The sequence below is a fragment of the Eucyclogobius newberryi genome, unplaced genomic scaffold, assembly GCF_026437365.1.
Source record: "Eucyclogobius newberryi isolate DKJ021-1_F unplaced genomic scaffold, fEucNew1.0.hap1 SCAF_16, whole genome shotgun sequence".
Classification (NCBI taxonomy): domain Eukaryota; kingdom Metazoa; phylum Chordata; class Actinopteri; order Gobiiformes; family Gobiidae; genus Eucyclogobius; species Eucyclogobius newberryi.
The window spans coordinates 26,683,810-26,704,196 of NW_027315790.1; the positions used below are offsets into that span (position 1 = coordinate 26,683,810).

At 44.0% G+C, this 20,387-nt stretch overlaps 3 protein-coding genes across 3 annotated transcripts in view; 1 reads left to right on the forward strand and 2 right to left on the reverse strand.

The window, feature by feature from the left end:
• The window catches only part of skic2 (SKI2 subunit of superkiller complex), a 29,641-nt gene extending 22,988 nt beyond the window's left edge, over positions 1 to 6,653 (reverse strand). The window contains exon 1 of the mRNA XM_072448168.1: positions 6,594 to 6,653. Within this exon, the coding sequence (XP_072304269.1) occupies positions 6,594 to 6,606 (13 nt within the window). The 5' untranslated portion in view covers positions 6,607 to 6,653. The remainder of the gene's footprint in view (positions 1 to 6,593) is intronic.
• A 171-nt stretch (positions 6,654 to 6,824) lies between these two features.
• Positions 6,825 to 11,173, forward strand: nelfe (negative elongation factor complex member E). Its single transcript, XM_072448169.1, has 11 exons — positions 6,825 to 6,881; positions 7,159 to 7,244; positions 7,356 to 7,425; positions 7,511 to 7,656; positions 7,836 to 7,910; positions 8,040 to 8,074; positions 8,318 to 8,967; positions 9,408 to 9,552; positions 9,640 to 9,694; positions 10,612 to 10,714; positions 10,800 to 11,173. Exons 2-11 carry the CDS (start codon positions 7,170 to 7,172, stop codon positions 10,871 to 10,873), a joined length of 1,428 nt encoding a protein of 475 aa, XP_072304270.1. The 5' UTR covers positions 6,825 to 6,881; positions 7,159 to 7,169; the 3' UTR covers positions 10,874 to 11,173.
• Positions 11,174 to 11,834: 661 nt separating this feature from the next.
• LOC140362120 (uncharacterized) lies at positions 11,835 to 20,361 on the reverse strand. The gene is made up of 5 exons (XM_072448170.1): positions 20,195 to 20,361; positions 18,169 to 18,372; positions 16,887 to 17,081; positions 15,498 to 15,674; positions 11,835 to 14,751 (listed from the first exon to the last, which is right to left on the reverse strand). The coding sequence occupies exons 2-5, from the start codon at positions 18,370 to 18,372 to the stop codon at positions 13,687 to 13,689; spliced, it is 1,641 nt and encodes a 546-aa protein (XP_072304271.1). The 5' UTR covers positions 20,195 to 20,361; the 3' UTR covers positions 11,835 to 13,686.
• Positions 20,362 to 20,387: the final 26 nt, after the last annotated feature.

Below are 20,387 nucleotides of genomic sequence, written 5' to 3' on the forward strand. Positions count from 1 at the left end.
TCCCCTGTCTCGGCGCTGCAGGTTGAGTTGGGGGAATTGCCGTTACGGCTCCGGAGGCTAGAACTTCTGTTGGCTTACTGGGTGAATGTGCAAGGTCATACGAGCTCTCACCCGGTGAGGGACTTTCTCAGGGTTGATGGGGGGCAGAGTGAGGCTGGCGGTATGGTTTTCAGCCAGGTAGGAAATGCGAAGGCGCGGCTTGCGGGGGTTGGTGATCTGCGTGTGAGCCCGTCGGTGGCTTTGTCTGCTATAGCTCCGTGGAAGTTTGTCCCGGCTCCTGTTGATGTTAGCTTGCATGGCAAGCTTAGAGGAGTCGCTGGGAGGGCACCGCAGTTTGCCGTTCAAGCGATCATCGATAAGCACTCAGGTGATGTGTTTATTTATACCGACGGGTCTAGGGATCCTGAGAGTGGGCGTACTGGCGCCGCTTATTTTGTGCCTGACCTGGGGCTAGCGGTCAAGAAGAGGTTGACAGATCGCCTTTCTGTTTTCACGTCGGAACTTATAGCGATACGGTTGGCGTTGGAATGGGCGGAATCTGCTTTGCAGTGTTGCGGCATTGTGGTGGCCTCTGACAGCCTTTCTGCATTGCAAAGCATTAAATCTGGGAAATCGGATTGCAGACAGGATGTGTTGAATGGCATCTTCTGTCTGATGCTCTCCCTGTCCAGGAAGGATGTGAGGGTTTCCTTCATTTGGGTCCCTGCGCATGTGGGGGTGGATGGTAACGAAATGGCTGATGCACTGGCTAAACGTTCCCTTCGGCGGCCATCAATTGATGTGGCGGTTGAGTTGGGCAAGTCTGAAATCAAGCCTGTTATCAAGAGTCATGTGGTCGGCCTTTGGCAGGAATTTTGGAGCCACTGTGTTACTGGACGGCATCTCTATCACATACAGGGTAGTGTGGGTCCTTGCGGGTCCATGGGCAGGAACGCGTGGGAGGAAAGGGCCTTCGCCCGCATGAGGATTGGCCATACTGGACTCAATTGGTCACTGAGTAGGATAGGCAAACATCCGACCGGTCTGTGTGGTCACTGTCAGGTGCCAGAGACTGTCGAGCATGTGCTGATTTGCTGTGAGGCTTATGATAGGGAAAGGGCCGGGTTGGCCTTGTGGTTTCGGAATAATGGGCGGGAGTTCAATGTGCGGAACGTTCTGGCGATCCAGTCACAGGGTTTGTGTCAGGCTGTGGTTGCTTACTTATGTAGCACAGGGCTGGGTAAACGTTTATAGAGGTGGGGGGTGTTGGAGACTGAGCCGAGGATGAGGAGCAAGAGGATGTTCTAACGCGCTTGGACTTCGTGGGCCTAGAAACGCCAAAGTGATGGAAGAAGGACTTCTAACCGAACGTCAAAGAGGGCGAGGAAGGTGAAGAAGAGTCTCCCTGGAATAAAGCCGGTTGGTCTCTGACACAACAACTATTCTAGTCACAAAAACACATCATGACCTCATGGGCTTTGTACGCCAAAGCAATGGGAGGAGTACTTTTACGGACTACGACAGAGTCTGAGGACTACGAAACGTCTGAGGAATAAAGTCTGGCGGTAATGCAACACTCAGATGCCAACCGCCATAAAACAACAACAACAACAACAACTCGGGTATTTTTGACCCCCTGAACATCAGGAGGAATAAAGTCTGGCGGTAATGCAACAATTGGATGCCAACCGCCATAAAACAACAACAACAACAACAACAACAACAGGTTCTAGGGTGGGGGTGGTCTCCTGTCCTCGCCCAGTTGTTGTTGTTGTTGTTGTTTTATGGCGGTTGGCATCCAATTGTTGCATTACTGCCAGACTTTATTCCTCAGACTTTTCGTAGTTGTTGTTGTTGTTGTTGTGTCCTCGCCCAGTCTCGTAGACGCGCGGCTACCAAGCAGCGACATCAGTGGAAATATTAAAGCCTATAGAATGAAGCCTAAAGAGTAAAGCTGTACGGTGGAAGCACCGAACGTCAAAGAAGGAGAGGAAGATGAAGAAGAGTCTCCCTGGAATAAAGCCGGTTGGTCTCTGAAACAACAACAATGGAAGGAGTACTTTTACGGACTACGACAGAGTCTGAGGACTACGACAAAGTCTGAGGAATAAAGTCTGGCGGTAATGCAACACTTGGATGCCAACCGCCATAAAACAACAACAACAACAACAACAACAACTATTCTAGTCACAAAGACATAGCATGACCTCATGGGCTTTGTAACACCAAAGCAATGGAAGGAGTACTTTTACGGACTACGACAGAGTCTGAGGACTACGAAAAGTCTGAGGAATAAAGTCTGGCGGTAATGCAACAATTGAATGCCAACCGCCATAAAACAACAACAACAACAACAACAGGTTCTAGGGTTCTGCAGGAAGGAGGATTGACTCAGGTGGATGATCTCAATAGTGCAATTGTCTTGCTCATCACGCAGTCAGCGGTAGGGACGATTCCTAAGAGTGGTGGTAGTGGACATAGGAAGCGGGTGCCGTGGTGGAATGAAGCATGTGGTTATGCTGTTAGGGCAAGAAATGCGGCGTTTCGCCGGCTAAGGGTTGCCCACACTGAGGGTGCCCTCATTGACTACAAGAGGGCCCGCGCTGTTGTGCGGAAAACTGTAAGAACGGCCAAGAGTGCCTGTTGGAGGCGGTATTGTTCCAAAATTGGGAGAGAAACGCGTCTCGGGGATGTTTGGGGGATGATTAAGCGGATGCATGGAGTTGAGCGCCGTCACGGGACCCCGGTCCTAATACAGAATGGTGTTGAAGCAGTCAGCGACGTTGACAAAGCTGAACTGTTGGCCAGCACCTTTGTGTCGGTGCACAGCTCTGACAATCTCTCACCTGCGGAAAGGCACTACAGGGAGAGTACTTTGGCCCAGAATTCTGAGCTGATTGGGCACCAGCCTTTGACTCAAGATGACCTTGACCTTCCATTTAGTTTGTTTGAGCTAAGGAGAGCACTTTCTAAGCCGAAACAGACAGCCCCGGGTAAAGATGAGGTGTGCTATGACATGCTCTCTCATTTGACTGATGACACGCTTGGGCTAGTCCTGGGTCTTTTCAACCGTGTTTGGGATTCAGGTTGTGTTCCATCTGCGTGGAAACAGTCTACGGTGGTGCCGGTTCTGAAGCCGGGTAGGCCAGCGTCTGACCCTTCAAGTTATAGGCCGATTGCCTTGACGTCGCAGCTCGGGAAAACGATGGAGCGCATGGTTACCGAGCGGTTGGATTACTTCTTGGAGAGTCAGGGTTTGCTTCCCGCGCACCAGAGTGGTTTCCGTAGGGGCAGGAACACCATGGTTTCCGTGTTGTGTTTGGAATCTGATATCCAGCTGGCCAGGGCTCAGAAAGAAAAGGTTATTGCGGTGCTCTTTGATGTGGAGAAGGCGTACAATATGGTTTGGAAGGATGGGCTCCTCATTAAGCTGCGGAAGTGTGGTGTGAAGGGTAAACTGTTTAACTGGGTCCGGAGCTTTCTGTCTGGCCGGCGTGTTCAAACCAGAGTGGGCGCTGCTTACTCTGGGGTCTACGAGGTAAAGAATGGGATCCCGCAGGGGAGTGTGTGTAGCCCTATCTTGTTCAATGTTATGATTAAGGACATCTTTGACGACGTGGATGGGTCTGTTGGGAGGAGCCTTTATGCTGATGATGGCGCTCTATGGGTGAGAGGGAGGAATCTCCGGTTTTACGAGGCGAAACTGCAAAGGGCAATACAGCAGGTGGAGCAGTGGACCCTGAAGTGGGGGTTTAAACTGTCCGTACGGAAGTCTCAAGTGATCTGTTTCTTCAATGGGCATAGGGACGTCTCCCTTCGACTGCATGGGCAGGTGCTCGAACAGGTCAGGGAGGTGAGGTTCTTGGGGGTCACCTTTGACGAGAGGCTTAGTTGGCGTCAGCACATTGATGAGGTCAGTGGTAAATGCAAAAGGGTGAATAACTTGCTTCGTTGTCTATCCGGCCAGGACTGGGGGGCCAGCAGAAGGTCGCTCCTGGGTATTTATCGGGCCGTCATGAGGGCGGCTATTGATTATGGCTGTATAGCCTACATGTCTGCGGCTGAGACTAACTTAAAGAAGCTTGATGTGGAGCAAGCCCAGGCCTTGCGCATCTGCTGTGGGGCTTTTAGGACCTCCCCTGTCTCGGCGCTGCAGGTTGAGTTGGGGGAATTGCCGTTACGGCTCCGGAGGCTAGAACTTCTGTTGGCTTACTGGGTGAATGTGCAAGGTCATACAAGCTCTCACCCGGTGAGGGACTTTCTCAGGGTTGATGGGGGGCAGAATGAGGCTGGCAGTATGGTTTTTAGCCAGGTAGGAAATGCGAAGGCGCGGCTTGCGGGGGTTGGTGATCTGCGTGTGAGCCCGTCGGTGGCTTTGTCTGCTATAGCTCCGTGGAAGTTTGTCCCGGCTCCTGTTGATGTTAGCTTGCATGGCAAGCTTAGAGGAGTCGCTGGGAGGGCACTGCAGTTTGCCGTTCAAGCGCTCATCGATAAGCACTCAGGTGGTGTGTTTATTTATACCGACGGGTCTAGGGATCCTGAGAGTGGGCGTACTGGCGCCGCTTATTTTGTGCCTGACCTGGGGCTGGCGGTCAAGAAGAGGTTGACAGATCGCCTTTCTGTTTTCACGTCGGAACTCATAGCGATACGGTTGGCATTGGAATGGGCGGAATCTGCTTTGCAGTGTTGCGGCATTGTGGTGGCCTCTGACAGCCTTTCTGCATTGCAAAGCATTAAATCTGGGAAATCGGATTGCAGACAGGATGTGTTGAATGGCATCTTCTGTCTGATGCTCTCCCTGTCCAGGAGGGATGTGAGGGTTTCCTTCATTTGGGTCCCTGCGCATGTGGGGGTGGATCGTAACGAAATGGCTGATACACTGGCTAAACGTTCCCTTAGGCGGCCATCAATTGATGTGGCGGTTGAGTTAAGCAAATCTGAAATCAAGCCCGTTATCAAGAGTCATGTGGTCGGCCTTTGGCAGGAATTTTGGAGCCACTGTGTTACTGGACGGCATCTCTATCACATACAGGGTAGTGTGGGTCCTTGCGGGTCTATGGGCAGGAACGCGTGGGAGGAAAGGGCCTTCGCCCGCATGAGGATTGGCCATACTGGACTCAATTGGTCACTGAGTAGGATAGGCAAACATCCGACCGGTCTGTGTGGTCACTGTCGGGTGCCAGAGACTGTCGAGCATGTGCTGATTTGCTGTGAGGCTTATGATAGAGAAAGGGCCGGGTTGGCCTTGTGGTTTCGGAATAATGGGCGGGAGTTCAATCTGCGGAACGTTCTGGCGATCCAGTCACAGGGTTTGTGTCAGGCTGTGGTTGCTTACTTATGTAGCACAGGGCTGGGTAGACGTTTATAGAGGTGGGGGGTGTTGGAGACTGAGCCGGAAACGCCAAAGTGATAGAAGAAGGACTTCTAAAGGATAAAACGACAAAGACGTCCCATGACCTCATGGGCTTTGTAAAACAACAAAGACGTCCCATGACCTCATGGGCTTTGTACTTCCAAAGCAATGGAATAAGAATTTTTAAGGACTACGACAAAGTCTGAGGGGAGGAAGAATTTCTATAGGATACAATGACAAAGCCATCTCATGACCTCTTGGGCTTTGTCAAAGCACTTGAGGTCAAAGCACTGGAAGAACAACTTTTAGGACTACGACAAAGTCTGGGGAATGAGGTCTGGCGGTGATGCGACACTCGGCTGTCGACTGCCATAAAACAACAGCAACAGCAACAACAGTCTAAGGAATAAAGTCTGGCGGTAATGCAACACTCGGATGCCAACCGCCATAAAACAACAACAACAACAATAAAGTCTGGCGGTAATGCAACACTTGGATGCCAACCGCCATAAAACAACAACAACAACAACAACAACAGCAGCAGTCTGTGTGTGACAGTGGTGGAACCGCAGTGGTAAAGGTGGTCACTCTCACTCAAACCGTTTCGCTGTGGAGATCTCTGATGTCTAACTGACAAATTCTGCAATGTAAACTAATAGGGAAACTTTAACTTGTCATTCTGAAAACAACTACAAGACTGACAAACACCAAAATATATAATAATACTATCATGATCACTGAATGACAAAGTAGTTCTACAACTAACTACTACTACTATTCCGCCACTCTAAAAGACAGGAAAAATTGCAACTTTGACGATGATCCTGAATCCTGAAAAAAAGCAGAGGAATAGCAAAACAACAGCAGGAATCACACGAAGAATATCTACAAAAAGAACCTTGAATGATCAAACAAAAATCGAACAAGAAATGCGACCCGTAAAATGGTATATATAAAAAAAAGAATGGTAATAATAATAAAGAAACACAGAAACAAACTAGGAAATGGTTTGATTAATTATAATGGCTTATTATGGCTAGTCACTTGATTAACCATCTGTATCCCACTTAGGAGCATGGGATTGTTTTCTAACTCCTCTTAACTTAACTTCTTTATGGTGATCAGTGATTGACAGGAGGCAACACACGCATAAGCCACATCAGCATCAACACATTGCTTTAAAAGAGGCACATCAAATCGAAATAATGACGCACACCTATATTTAAATAGTTTGTTTTAGATAAGAAAAAGTGAAACTTACTGGTTCTCTCCATGCCCAGCACTGATAAATGAAACCTAAAAGTTGCTGATGTCGCTCCGGAAGTTGTAAAAATGAACGGAAGTAGTTAATGGGTGACGGTTTTGTGAAACTTAAATAAATATCAAAATACATAAAAAACATAAAACACTAATTATTTGAACACTCATGGACGTAATTTTATATAAGTATATATAAAAAAACGATAGGTAAGGAAAAAAGAGATAAAATACAAATATACTCTGTGACGTCATATCTGGGCGACTTTGTTGTGTTGAGTTTTGGCTTTGGGTAAGAAATGTGTGAATTTCGCCTTCTTTCTTTAATATTTGGGTATATATTGTGATTTGCATGATGTTAAGGATAATGCAAGGTTATGGTATCTTAATTTGATCGCAGAGACATTTATAGTCTGTCTATTTTCTTTTATATTACGCACGAAACCGAACAGTGACTATTGGTAGTAGCGTTGCCAATTCACTAGCCACAACAACCACAGAAATGGGCAAACAAATCAATAAATGCTAAAATATAATATTTGATTTTGCTTGTTAGACCTGTTTTGTAGGGCTTAAGAAGATGGTGGCATTTCCAAGTTCACTCACTGATGAAGAAGAAGCTTTGCAAAAGAAATATGCTAAACTCAAGAAAAAGGTAACTAGATTATACTTCTACCGTTCTATATTCATATATTTTGCTATTTAAAATCTAAACTAAATAAATGTGTACACGTTGTACCTAAATTTGATGTTTTTCCAATTTTAGAAAAAGGCACTGGTCGCATTGAAGAAGCAGAGTTCAACCAACCAGACCAATCAGAGTGGCCTTAAACGAAGTAAGTGTGCTTGTTCGTAATTAAATCGTATTTCTAATTGTTTTGTTAACTTTGAACATTTGCAATCTAATGTTTTTCTATACAGCTTTATCTGACCAGCCCGTGGTGGACACTGCGACAGCCACTGAACAGGCAAAGATGCTGATCAAGTCTGGAGCCATCAGCGCCATTAAATCTGAGAACAAAAACTCAGGATTCAAAAGGTCACGGATGTTGGAGATAAAACTTAAGGTGATATATTTATCAAGACTAAATTAAACCTATGTTTTTTCTGCACAGTTTGTTACTCTTGATAAATGAGAAAGAATAAAAAGTGGTGGGAAACTAAAGTAAACCCTTTAATGTTCATTTTAGTGATAATTGATAATATACAGGAAACTTAATTTATACATTTTTAAAAAAAATTTTAGGACCCTGAAAAAGGCCCAGCTCCTGCCTTCTTACCTTTTCAAAGAAGCTTCTCAATCGATGATGAGCCACCGGAGGTATGGAAAACATTTCATTATCCGTCCATGTTATTGACCTGTTATTACTGTACAAGAAACTAGTTTGAATTTGAACAGTTATTGAGATTACTGGTCTAATTGATAGTGCCATGTTTTATTTTTGTGCAGTCCAAAAGGGCCAACAGGAAGCCACTCTATGAAAGGTAAAGCAAGTAATGAATCAAATTGTATGATATTGCAAATAAATGATGATGTCCTTCCTTGTTTTGATCATTCATAATTTCCATCCCTGGAGTTGTATTTGTTTTAATTCATATTTCTACTTGTGAAAATGTTTGATTTACTCTATCTATAAAATTAGCGCTGTCACTGACCAAGATTGGTGTAGAAGTTAAATGAAATCTCTAACCTCTCCATTTGATTAATAATACATTTTGCCTCTTCAGTTTTGTCAGCTCCAATAACCGTTACCGCGACGATGACGACGGAGGCGGAATGTCGTCAAGTCGGGAAATGGACCGAGACAGAGACCGCGACAGGGACAGGGAAAGGGACTTTGACCGGGACAGAGAGAGAGACCGGAGCCAGGACCGGAGCCAGGACCGGGGCCAGGACCGGGGCCAGGACCGGAGCCAGGACCGGAGCCAGGACCGGAGCCAGGACCGGAGCCAGGACCAGGGCCTAGACCGGAGCCGAGACCGGAGCCGAGACCGGAGCCAGGACCGGAGCCGAGAAAGGAGCCAGGACCGGAGCCGAGACCGGAGCCTAGACCGGAGCCTAGACCGGAGCCGAGACCGGAGCCAGGACCGGAACCAGGACCGGAGCCAGGACCGGAGCCAGGACCGGAGCCGAGACCTGAGCCGAGACCGAAGCAGAGACGAGACCGGAGACCAAAGCACAGGCCGGGACCGTAGCCGGGACCGTAGCCGGGACCGTAGCAGGGACCGCAGCCGGGACCGCAGCCGGGACCGTAGCCGGGACCGCAGCAGGGACCGCAGCAGGGACCGCAGCAGGGACCGGAGCAGGGACCGGAGCCGGGACCGGAGCCGAGAACATGAGCGCGATAGAGAGAGAGACAGGGATGGACCATTCAGACGTGAGTTTTTTTTTCGCGCTGGGGCTGGGTAATTAATGCTCATTCTGTCCTTCAAAACGTGGAGTAAAGCCTCTTAAACAGCATGCAGTTAATTGTACTTTTATCCTTTCCATACTGTATTTGTCTTTTGACTGACAATACAACTTTTGTCCTTTTCTGAACTACAATAATTAGTGGAATGTATGTGCAACAAAATCAAAACGAGGTCAAAAACAATAGTGTAAAAAGATAGATTTACACAAAAGAAAAGACTATATACACACTGATAGAGGGTGGGGATTATTGTACAATAAGGGGGAAAAACTCTAATTCCAGTTTACCTCTCTTAGTTTACATGTTATTTTACAATATCTTATCCAATACATCCAATTCACAATTCATTTTTCAGGATACAATGTCAGTCCTGAAGTGTAAATCTCATGTCCTTGTTTTGTTGTCAGGCTCAGACTCGTATCCCGAGCGCAGGGGCGTCCGAAAGGGGAACACGGTTTACGTTTACGGCTCCGGACTCACAGAGGACGGCCTGCGCTCCGCCTTCTCTCTCCATGGAAACATCATTGACCTCTCTATGGACAACCCACGCAAGTACGTACTGGTTAACTCGCTCTTTTCCAGTTCTGTTTAGCTTATTGTGTGCAGACTACTTATCCATTTGTTGTTTATCCTTTACAGCTGTGCATTTATTACATTTGAAAAGATGGAGTCTGCAGACCAGGCAGTTGCAGAGGTAAGTGTGGACATTATACTGGAATAATATACTTTTCAAACTCTCAAGGCTTGACTCAAACACAGTCTTCTTTTCCCCGTTAATTTTTTATTTTAACATTTTTGCCTCGTTGCGTTTGGTTTTAGTGTTCTTTCTTTTGAACCAGAGTGATGATGTGGTTGTTGAGTTATCCAATCACAGTGTAAATTGTTGTCTAGTTCCTGTCTTTTATGCCATATTTCCCCATTCACACATGTTTCTGTTGGTGCCACAGTTGGTGATCTATATTTTAAAGAGCTTTGTGTAATGCAATTTTCTGGGGGAAACGGTATTATTTAGGATATGTTTGTATATGAAAACATATTATTTATTTTAGACCAATTTATTGTTGCACTAGATCAGTATCACCTTGTGCCAAGTGCAAGTTTCACCTTAGTAACCGCCAAAGAAAATATTGGACTTCCTGAGCACCACAAGATCTAAAATGCATCTAAAACAGAACTATTCCAGGTCTAAATTAAGGATATACCAAGTCTAAATTAAAATTGGACTACTTACTTGATATATAACTAGGACTCAACTGAAAGAGGACATAAATGCAGATTAAATTGACTTTCAATAATTCAATATATATTTGGAGCTCATGTACCACACTTTGAGAAACGGGCTGCGGTTACGTGCAAACTTTTGGAGTTAAAAGATTATTCAAATTATATCTAAACCGCAAAACATCCTCGGATTTACTCTGATCATGACCCCCTGATTGCTCGCATCAGATTTTGAGCATAATTTAAATAATTTTAAAGGACCAGAAAACAGATAATAACATAGACGCACTGTATTATTTTATATTATTCTAATTTTGTATCTCTGCGTTCTCTCTACCGAGGCGTAAATGCATAATAACGCCAGTCTTTTTCCCTTGTTCTCCGTCGCAGTTGAACGGCAGCACGGTGGGAGACGTCAACATCAAAGTGAGCATCGCCAGGAAGCAGCCCATGTTGGACGCGGCCACCGGAAAATCAGTCTGGGCCTCTCTGGGTAAAACGAACCACTCAAAATACTCTCCGCAGCTGAATTTTGCTCACGTCTTTTGGAGTCTCATCGCTGTCCGTCTCGTTCACAGCCGTACAGAACAGCACAAAGGGCTCCTACCGCGACAAGAGGAACCAAGTGGTCTACAACGAGGACTTTCTGTGATTTTTTTTTTTTTTTTTTTAATGGTTTTTCCGTGTCTGTAGAGTTTTAATCTCAAAACTCTGTTTTTAGGAAAAACAAAACCTTCCCGAAGTCACTGGGATAGGCTCCAATCACCCGCGACCCCGAAAGGGAACAAGCGGTAGAAAATGGATGGAAAACCTTTCCACTCTCATCCAAGAGTCATTCTCAATCTGCAAATCGAGTTTGGAAAGGTTTTGTTTTTTCTAAAAACAGACTCCAGATGATTCACCTGAAACTTGGAACACTCCTGGACAAATGAGGGATTACATCATGTCTCAAAACTTTCACATTGTTTTAATTTTGTTGTCAAATTGATGTACGTTATTGCTTTCTGTCGCTCAATAAATCCTTTCTTTGTCACCTTGATTGATGTTGCTATGTTCAAAAGTAGACTGTCAGTTTATTATGATTTATTACAGCTGCTACACACTTTGGAGGGGGAAGGAGGAGAGCGCGGGAAAGGGTCTTTGGGGGCCCTGGTCGTACGGAAGAAACCGGCAACAATTGTGCACAAACCCAGCGAATCAAAACTCAGACACTTCATTAAAAAAAACTAACTTCATTCCTAAAGGATTCTTAAGGGCATCTCTAGAAGAAAATATTTGATTGACTTGATTTGAGCCTCCATTAAAAACAAGGAAACATTCAGTGCATAATACTGACTAAAAAAAAAGAGCTCAAATAATGTTGAATTAATAATGTACTTTGCTCAAAAAGAGTAGGAAGCATTCAAACTTATTGTAAAAAGAGGAATTGAGACTTTCAGGAAGCTTGTTTTCAGAGACGTTTCAGCCTTTTGTCCCAGCTGTGTGTCCTAAGCAGAGGTCTTTATGATGGGACGAGACTCGAGCTTGTCTCTTTATATGAAGCGTGTGTGGGACAACACTGCGTCTGCAAAGAGCACTGGGTTCATGGTAGAAGAAAATCACACAGTAAATGCTATATTTGATTACATTTTATTAAAAATGTGCTCTTTCTACAACAGTATTAAATATCACACAGTACATTTTTTTTATTTTTTAACACATTTTAGTCAGCCTTTCGGTAATAAGATAAGATATTCCTTTATTGTCCCACATGGGGAAATTTCATTGGTGCAACGCAGGTAGATAGACAGGTAGATACTCTCAGATTGAGAGTGAGAACATAAGTTTTCCTTTGAATGTCCTGGATAATGACACCCCGATTTAAACATAATGTAATCAAATGGCCAAAACCAAATGCATTCATCTATCATCCTTTTGAGTTTAATGTTTGGTTTGCAACAGGACAATAAATCTGTTTGCCATGAGCCCACACATTCAGCAAGCAAACCAAAACATCAATCGTCTATGTGAATAAATACAGATTTGGAAAAAACACAAGTTAATATATAAAATAAATTAAAAGTAAGGCCACTATGCAGCATTCTCACAGTTTTTTCACACTTCCCTTGAAACTTTATAGTTCTGTACCTTTGGAGAATATCATCAGAAGGTTAATATTTTTGGACACAGCACGTGATTTTTAATAAAACTGAAAAAGAAAACAATCGTATTTAGTCATTCAATATAGGTTATTCTATTTTCAAGCACAGTGGGAGTTGCGTACTGTATTAAAAGCTCCTTTACAGCTAATTTGGTCCACTTTATCCAACGATTTACTTTCTTTTTAAACGGTGCATCCTTCCAGCAATAAAACAATGAAAGGCAATGTAACGGTCGTCAGAGATACTTAAGGATAGATATCTTACAACTTTTCCCTTTTTGTTTGCTAGTGTTAGTTCATAGAAGCAAGACACAGTGGCCAATCAAAGCCCTTTAGAACTGCTTCTCTCTGTGATTTCAACATAATGTGAATCTATGTGTGTAATTATATCTGTTTTCAAGTCAAAATCACCAGAAATGGGCAAAACATCTAAATATTTTACTCAAGCAAGAGTAACGTTTAAGTATTATAGGTAGAAATTAAAAGTAGTGGTACAATTCTTTAATAAATGAACTAAATCTGATATTTTTAGAGATTGGAAATGATCAGAAACTATCACCACAGCAACCATTTAATACTGTCAAAGTAAACCTCTTTTTAAACAGCGGGAGTGTAACCAGAGTATTGCTACACTTAAGGATATATTGCTCGAGTCGGAGAAAGTATAGCGTCAGAAAACTTCTCAAAAGAAATACAATTGCTTTAAAAAGTTACTTAAGTACATGAGACCGAGTACTACTACTACTACCCACAGCCCTCAGTAAGAGCACTTCAGTGAGAACGACTGAATCAATAAGCATTTACCCTCAGCAATAAATGAGAATGTTTCTTTCTAAGTCGAGGGAGAACTCTCCTGTTCTTCTTAACCTGCAGAGCCAGCGAGGACAGTACAATTTAGGTTTGTCAAACATATAAAAAGTAAATTAAAAAAATCAATACCCAGATACTAATTGATACTAAAACTAATATTGAAACTGTAAAAATCACACTTAAATTTGTACCATTTCTAAATATCATAAGAATGGTTTTGATCAGAAGTAGTAAAGAAGCGATTATTTTGTGTTGAAAATCATCATATAGTATAGAGTGTTTATGGTTTATTATGGTTATGTGGTATTAAAATCAGACTCAAGCTTTTCCTTAGTGCCCAGATCAACGTTTAGTATCGAAACAGGAGTTTAGAATGAACGGACCAATTCACAGCAACATGTTCGTCTGGCTAAACAAACTGCGCGTCAAGACGACTGTTTTTAATCTAAATTAGCTATCCATATGCATCTTAGAGCACCACATTAGAACAGTTTAGCTTTAGGAGTACGCTTGGTTCATAAATGTTGCTCGATGACTTGCTGCGTCTCCTGCCTCTCCCTCTCCTGCTGCTCAAGTGAATTCTGCCCCGTCGTTTTGCCGTGCTGCTCCTTCAGGTGGCGCCGCAACGCCGGCTTGTGAGCGAAGCGGGCGTGGCAGTAGGCGCACCTGTGTGGTTTCTCCCCGCTGTGCAGATTCATGTGATCGATCAGCGTGGACTTTTGCGTGAAACTCTTGCAGCACAGCGGGCACGGGTGGGACTTGCCGCCGGACCGGTGCACCGCCATGTGGCGACTCAGGTTGGCCGAGTGGTGGAACTTCTTGCCGCAGCAGGGGCAGGCGTAGAGCATGTGAGACGTGCGGCAGTGCAGGGCAAGGATGTTGGCGGTCGGGAAAGCGAGGCCACAGTAATCGCAGATAACGGGGCCGGGGCCGCTGCTGGACGTCGACCCGACCACGGCGACAGACTCGTCCCCTCCTCCTGCTCTGTCGCTGGGCTGCACCTCTAGACCGGACGCCCCTTCGCCGCCTCCGGCCTCTTCTAAAGCCAGCTGCGCCGCCTGCTTTTCCCCTTCGGTCATGTTGTACTCTAACTGGGGGAGTTCCATGGAGATGTAGTTCCCGGCTTTGACAGAGATGTAGCTCCCGGCTTTGACAGAATCCTGGTTGTAGTCGGACCCCAGCGCCAGCCCGACCCCGGAGTTGGTGACGTACCACATGTCCTGCTGATGGGCGAGTCCCATAAGTTTCCTCTCCTCGGACAGTCCCCATTTCCTCCTCTTCACGCCCCTGCCGCGGCCCTTGCTCTGCCGGAAGTCGCTCAGCCGGTGCTTGAAGGCGAATCTCAAGCTCTCCGCTGAATCTCGGCTGCCTCCGGGCTGCTCCTCTGAAGGGCGGAGCTCGTAGTCGCCTCCTTCTCCGATCATAATCTCCTCCTTTTGAAAGTGTCCATCCTGAGACATTTCAGACCGTATTTCTCTCTCCATGACCTCTCTGTGAGTCCTCTCCTCTTCAGAGATGTACACTTTGAACACATCGCCGTCCTCCTGTTTGACACTGACCTCCTCGTCGGACTCATTTACCTGTAATGAAGGTTCAAAAATACAAAACTTTACATTAATCTGGTGGACAAACCATTGAATTACCAATAATTATGTAGATGTTGTTTAGATGATATGCAAATAAAGTGACGACTTTGCATAAACAACGGTTCTATGAATACCGGATGGCCACCAGAGGGTCAGAAGGTCATTTTACAGTCTTTTCACGTTTGTTTCATACTTAAACCTCAACATACATTTTAGACACATTTTAGTCTTTTAATTCTCCAAATAGATATTGAGTCATTAATTTTTGTCCGGATCGTCCAGTCTCGACGAGCACTTTTTTACAACATTTTTTGTCATAACATAAACTACATTACTCCATGGTTGGAAGTACTGTACTTAAGTTTTCTTCATATATCTTAAGCAGGTATACCTAAGTACAGTTTAGAGTGGATACATTTGAGAGCAGGCATCTGTGCGTTCGACATTTCTGAACTAGACTGAAAAGTAAAGCCATTTTTTAAGGCTTTGAAACAAAACTAATAACGAGACAGTCTTGTTCATATGTTTGCAATCCATCAAAAAACGCATTAAACTGCGCCTGGAAATGTCTGTATAAAATTAAGTTAATATTGACTCACACCTTCTAAAAGATTTATTACATTTTATCGTTAATAATCTCCATTTGTCACATCGGTCTTTGTTTGTCTGTCTGTTTCTGTCCATTTATTTTCAGTGCTCAAACAAAAATATTCCAGAAACTCCCTGAAAAGCGCTCTCACCTCAATACAGGCGTTGTCTAGTGAAGGGCTGTCACTCCGGAGCGGTCCGGTGCCTTCTGCTGATAGGCTGTCGTCGTAAACCTCGGGGGTCAAAGGTCGTTTGGGCGAAGGCCCGACCGTGATTGAATGCACGCTGCCAGTGACGATGACCGGACTCGCCTGACCCTCCTCGTCCGTCTGCATTACAAGAACGAAGGGATGAGTGCGACTAACTGAAAAGCAGTTGGCTAATGCTAGCTCGCGACTGCAACCTAATGTGAACGGGGCGTTGTTTAACCCGCTAAAGTCAATTATTTCTGCTCAGACTGTGTTATAAAACAAAAACAAAGCTCAGATTAAAGTCTAATTTAAGTAACAGAGCGGTGCCTCCAGTTCGCGTCTCCCCCCAAAGAATGTATTTAATTAATTGATCGCCATTTCGATTACACTGGCTGACACGCGATGTATTGTTTTAAGTGTTTTAACACAAGTGCTCATTTTCAAAACCTGCCTATAGGGAGGTTTTAAATAGACAGGTTCAAACAGTTAAACACAGAAGTAGAGAGTTGCATAAAACAGAAACGAGGCACATTTCAAACATTATGTCCACAGCTCTGGCCTGACTTTAACCACAGCTGATGACATCACGTGGTTAAAGTCAGTGGTTTTATGGTTTAATCTAGTTTTTTATTGTATTTATTGTTTTAGCAACTATTTATTGCTTTAGAGCACAAGTTTTTTTTTAATGGTAGAGCAAGTTTCAGTTCATAAAATGTGCTGGTGCTAAACATAGTGGACTGGACACGTACTCCGACCTCCACCAGTACAATGTGGTCACCGTTTGGTCTGGTCATCTAACTCCGACCTCCACCAGTACAATGTGGTCACCGTTTGGTCTGGTCATCTAACTCCGACCTCTACCAGTACAACGTGGTCACCGTTTGGTCTGGTCATCTAACTCCGACCTCTACCAGTACAACGTGGTCACCGTTTGGTCTGGTCATCTAACTCCGACCTCCACCAGTACAATGTGGTCACCGTTTGGTCTGGTCATCTAACTCGGACCTCAACCAGTACAACGTGGTCACCGTTTGGTCTGGTCATCTAACTCCGACCTCTACCAGTACAACGTGGTCACCGTTTGGTCTGGTCATCTAACTCCGACCTCTACCAGTACAACGTGGTCACCGTTTGGTCTGGTCATCTAACTCGGACCTCAACCAGTACAACGTGGTCACTGTTTGGTCTGGTCATCTAACTCCGACCTCCGCCGGTACGTGGTCACCGTTTGGTCTGGTCATCTAACTCCAACCTCCACCAGTACAACGTGGTCACTGTTTGGTCTGGTCATCTAACTCCGACCTCCGCCGGTACAACGTGGTCATCGTTTGGTCCGGTCGTCTCACTTACCCCCAGAGGAGAGTGGTTCTTGAGCTGGATGTACTTCTTCAGCGCGCCCCGGCAGTGCTCCACGATGTGCTCCATCTGCAGGTAGCTGGCCGCCGTCAGATAGTTCACGATCTCTTTGGAGTTGAACTGAAGGACCCCCGTGTAACAGGACAGGAGCAGGTCGCCCACCACGGACGAGCTGTACAACATGGACACCTGCGCGGAAGACGTGTCCAGAAGTGGGCCACTCATCAGTATAATATGTTGTTTTGAAGATGTGCAAAGTTTGAGTATCAGGTATATCGTTTATAGTTTAAAAAAATGCAAACCTCATTAAACCTCAACTAATGCGTTTGAAGACACGTTTGAACACATTTCTGTTGGACTGACATAATAAACATCGAGGTATTCATTTGTGTCAATATCGCCCAGCCCGATGTGTCCTAATTTAATTGTATGTTTCATTTGTTTAATTAGGAAGAGTCTAACCGTCTGACATCAATGAAAAGGTTCTGAACGTTTGTGGTTTTACGGTCGACGCCTAAATAAACCTTAACGTTACCTATTGTCCTGATCCAAAACCTGATTCTGAACAAGTTTGACAGATCGACAGTTAAAAATGAGCAGTTCGGCGGTACCACAAAACCAAAGCGGTCATTGTTTTAGATTAACAGGTTGCTGATCATTCAACTAACCATTTATTGTAATTTGTAATGTTTTACCCTTGTCCAAAACACAAGCAGCAGTACATAAGAGTCGTGAAACGTCCAGAGATCAATGCAAAATATATGTCAAATAGTGGTGATTATGTTTTGAAGCACGTGTTTTGCCGTAAGCTTTAATCGACAGGACGGCATGCATTTTTAACAGGTTTGTTTGTTTTGTTTGTTTTTGCTAGCCTGACATTTCACTGTAAAAGCATGATATTCATTTTAAGTATATTTAGAGTAGTACTTGAAAAAAATATGTATCCAACTTGCAAAATAAACCGTCAATACAGAGGTGGGTAGTACTCAGTTACATTTACTTTTTGAAGAAATTGCACTTTACAGACTAGTTTTTGGACTGCATACTTTTACTTTTTTATTTGAAGTAATGGTCTGGTTCCTATTCCCACTGTGAGTAAATCTAACTCCCCTTTTTTACACTATATTGTACTTTTACCTGACTAATATTATTTTGAAATCACTTTACTTTTTACTCTTAGTACATTTTTCGGCAACTAAACTCACCTGTCTATGTAGTTATCAATGCAGTATTTGTACGGACACACGTGAGGTACAATGCCAGCGCCTTGTCCTACCTGGAGTTTGGGCGACGGGTTTAGGAGGAACTGGTCCCTCAGATACGGCGAGCAGGCGGCGAGGACCACCTTGTGCCCCTTGAAAACCTGGTTGCCGCTGCACACGATGGTGACGTCGCAGAAGTGCTGCCGTGACCGGAGCGAGTCCATGTGCTTCAGGGTTGAGTCGCCGTGACCGGGCAGCCGAAAAAACAACGTCTCCATCTGACCAGAACAGAAGAAGAAACGTGGGCTAAAGATGGAGGTAGAGTAGGTGTTTGCAAAACTTGCAAATACAAATATGTTATACTGTTGTACTACACTTGTTATACTATCCTCCCCGCCCTGGTCACATTACACAAGGATGTTGATGTCTAAAAAGAAAACTGAAGTCGAGTCAACCGAGATGATCCATTATTGCTGTTTCATAGTATTGCATTAAACCTCTCTAGTCCATGGAGACAAGCAGGTCACACTATCAGGAAAAGTTCCTGCTCAGATCTGTGGAGAGGTATTTTTTGTAAATAAAAACAACCGTGATTAAAAGAAAAGCTAGATTTATTCCTTTAATGCTATAGTGTGGAAGGTTCAAGGCAAAGTCATCTCCATGGAGACAAGAAGGTGGTGAACCCCCCAAAAGAAAGGTTATTGAAGACGGCTGTTGAAGTTCTGAATCAGAATCAGAAAATGTTTTATTGCCATTGTCAATGAACAAAAGTCAGAAACTAGGAATCTGCAACGAACAACGATAAAGAAGAATATGAGCAAATTCTATGTTATGATTTTGAGAACATTTTCAAATTCAAGAGATATTTGAGAAGTTCTACCTTTAGCTGCATTAATTTCAACATGACCATTTTTATATTGCCAGGCAACCAACATTCTTTGGCAGTTACTCCCCTAAGAATTCCATTGGTTTGAATGAGAGCAGTCAAAATGACTGCACTGGAGGTTCTAGTACTTTAGACTTCTGGGAGTCATAGTGTTAGGAGTTACTCCACTATTGCAACTTAGAACATTATGTAAATGCCACTTGTGAAAGGGGAATTCGTTGTCATGACATTTGCATAACAACTCAAATACGGTTGATAAAAACTACAGTATACTGGTTGATAGAAACTACAGTATACTATACTGGTTGATAGAAACTACAGTACACTGGTTGATAGAAACTACAGTATACTAAACTGGTTGATAGAAACTACAGTATACTATACTGGTTGATAAAAACTACAGTACACTGGTTGATAGAAACTACAGTATACTAAACTGGTTGATAGAAACTACACTATACTATACTGGTTGATAGAAACTACAGTATACTATACTGGTTGATAGAAACTACAGTATACTATACTGGTTGATAGAATAGAAACTACAGTATACTATACTGGTTGATAGAATGTTTACTCTTATTCAAGAGAGTATTTTCTCTCATTAACAAATGCAGTGTTCCCAAAGAAATGCCTATGGCAAAAAACAGGCTGGAAAGTATTTAAAAATAACATTAATATTTATGAGAAGCTTCAAATCCATCTTTGTTATTTTATGTTTTCACTTTTGTCAAGTCGGGACTAGTCCATTGCTAAATTAACCATCAACCATCAGTAAAAATACTACCACTACTACTACTACTCAACGTGCTTAAATTGCCCCTCAGGGATAAATAAAGTCATATTAAGGAAAATGGTAAATCACATATCTGAGTCTTGTTCATGTGTAACAGAAAGTTGGTGACAGGATTTCCTGTTACCAATGTATGGGATTCAGCCTCCTGTTATTTTGAGGACTTTTGCTCATTCCAAATATATTATATTTTGTTTTGACTTGCTAATTGCTATGGCAGCGGTGCTAGATCCTCATCACTCTGAAACACACGGATTCACAGGAGAAACATTAAACTCAACTGCGCACAAAATGTTGTCGTCGTGGCCTAAACTTGTCTGAACCGTGGTCTGACCGCTAGCCTCCCCGTTAGCTTCTGCCTCCGCTTGACCACCGACGACACAACAAAAACACAAACTACGAGGTTAAAATCACAACTTACGGCCCCTTTTCGATCTTTACTTGAATTTAAGATATTCACGTCTCCAAGCAAGTACAAATGAGAACTTATGAACCGCTAAACGCCGTCTTCAAGCATGCTTCAGGTTGGCTACTAACGCCAAGATTTGTGTGTTTACTTTTTGGGTCTTCTTTTGGAGGTAGAGAGGAAGTGCATCCCGTGACAACAACAGAGA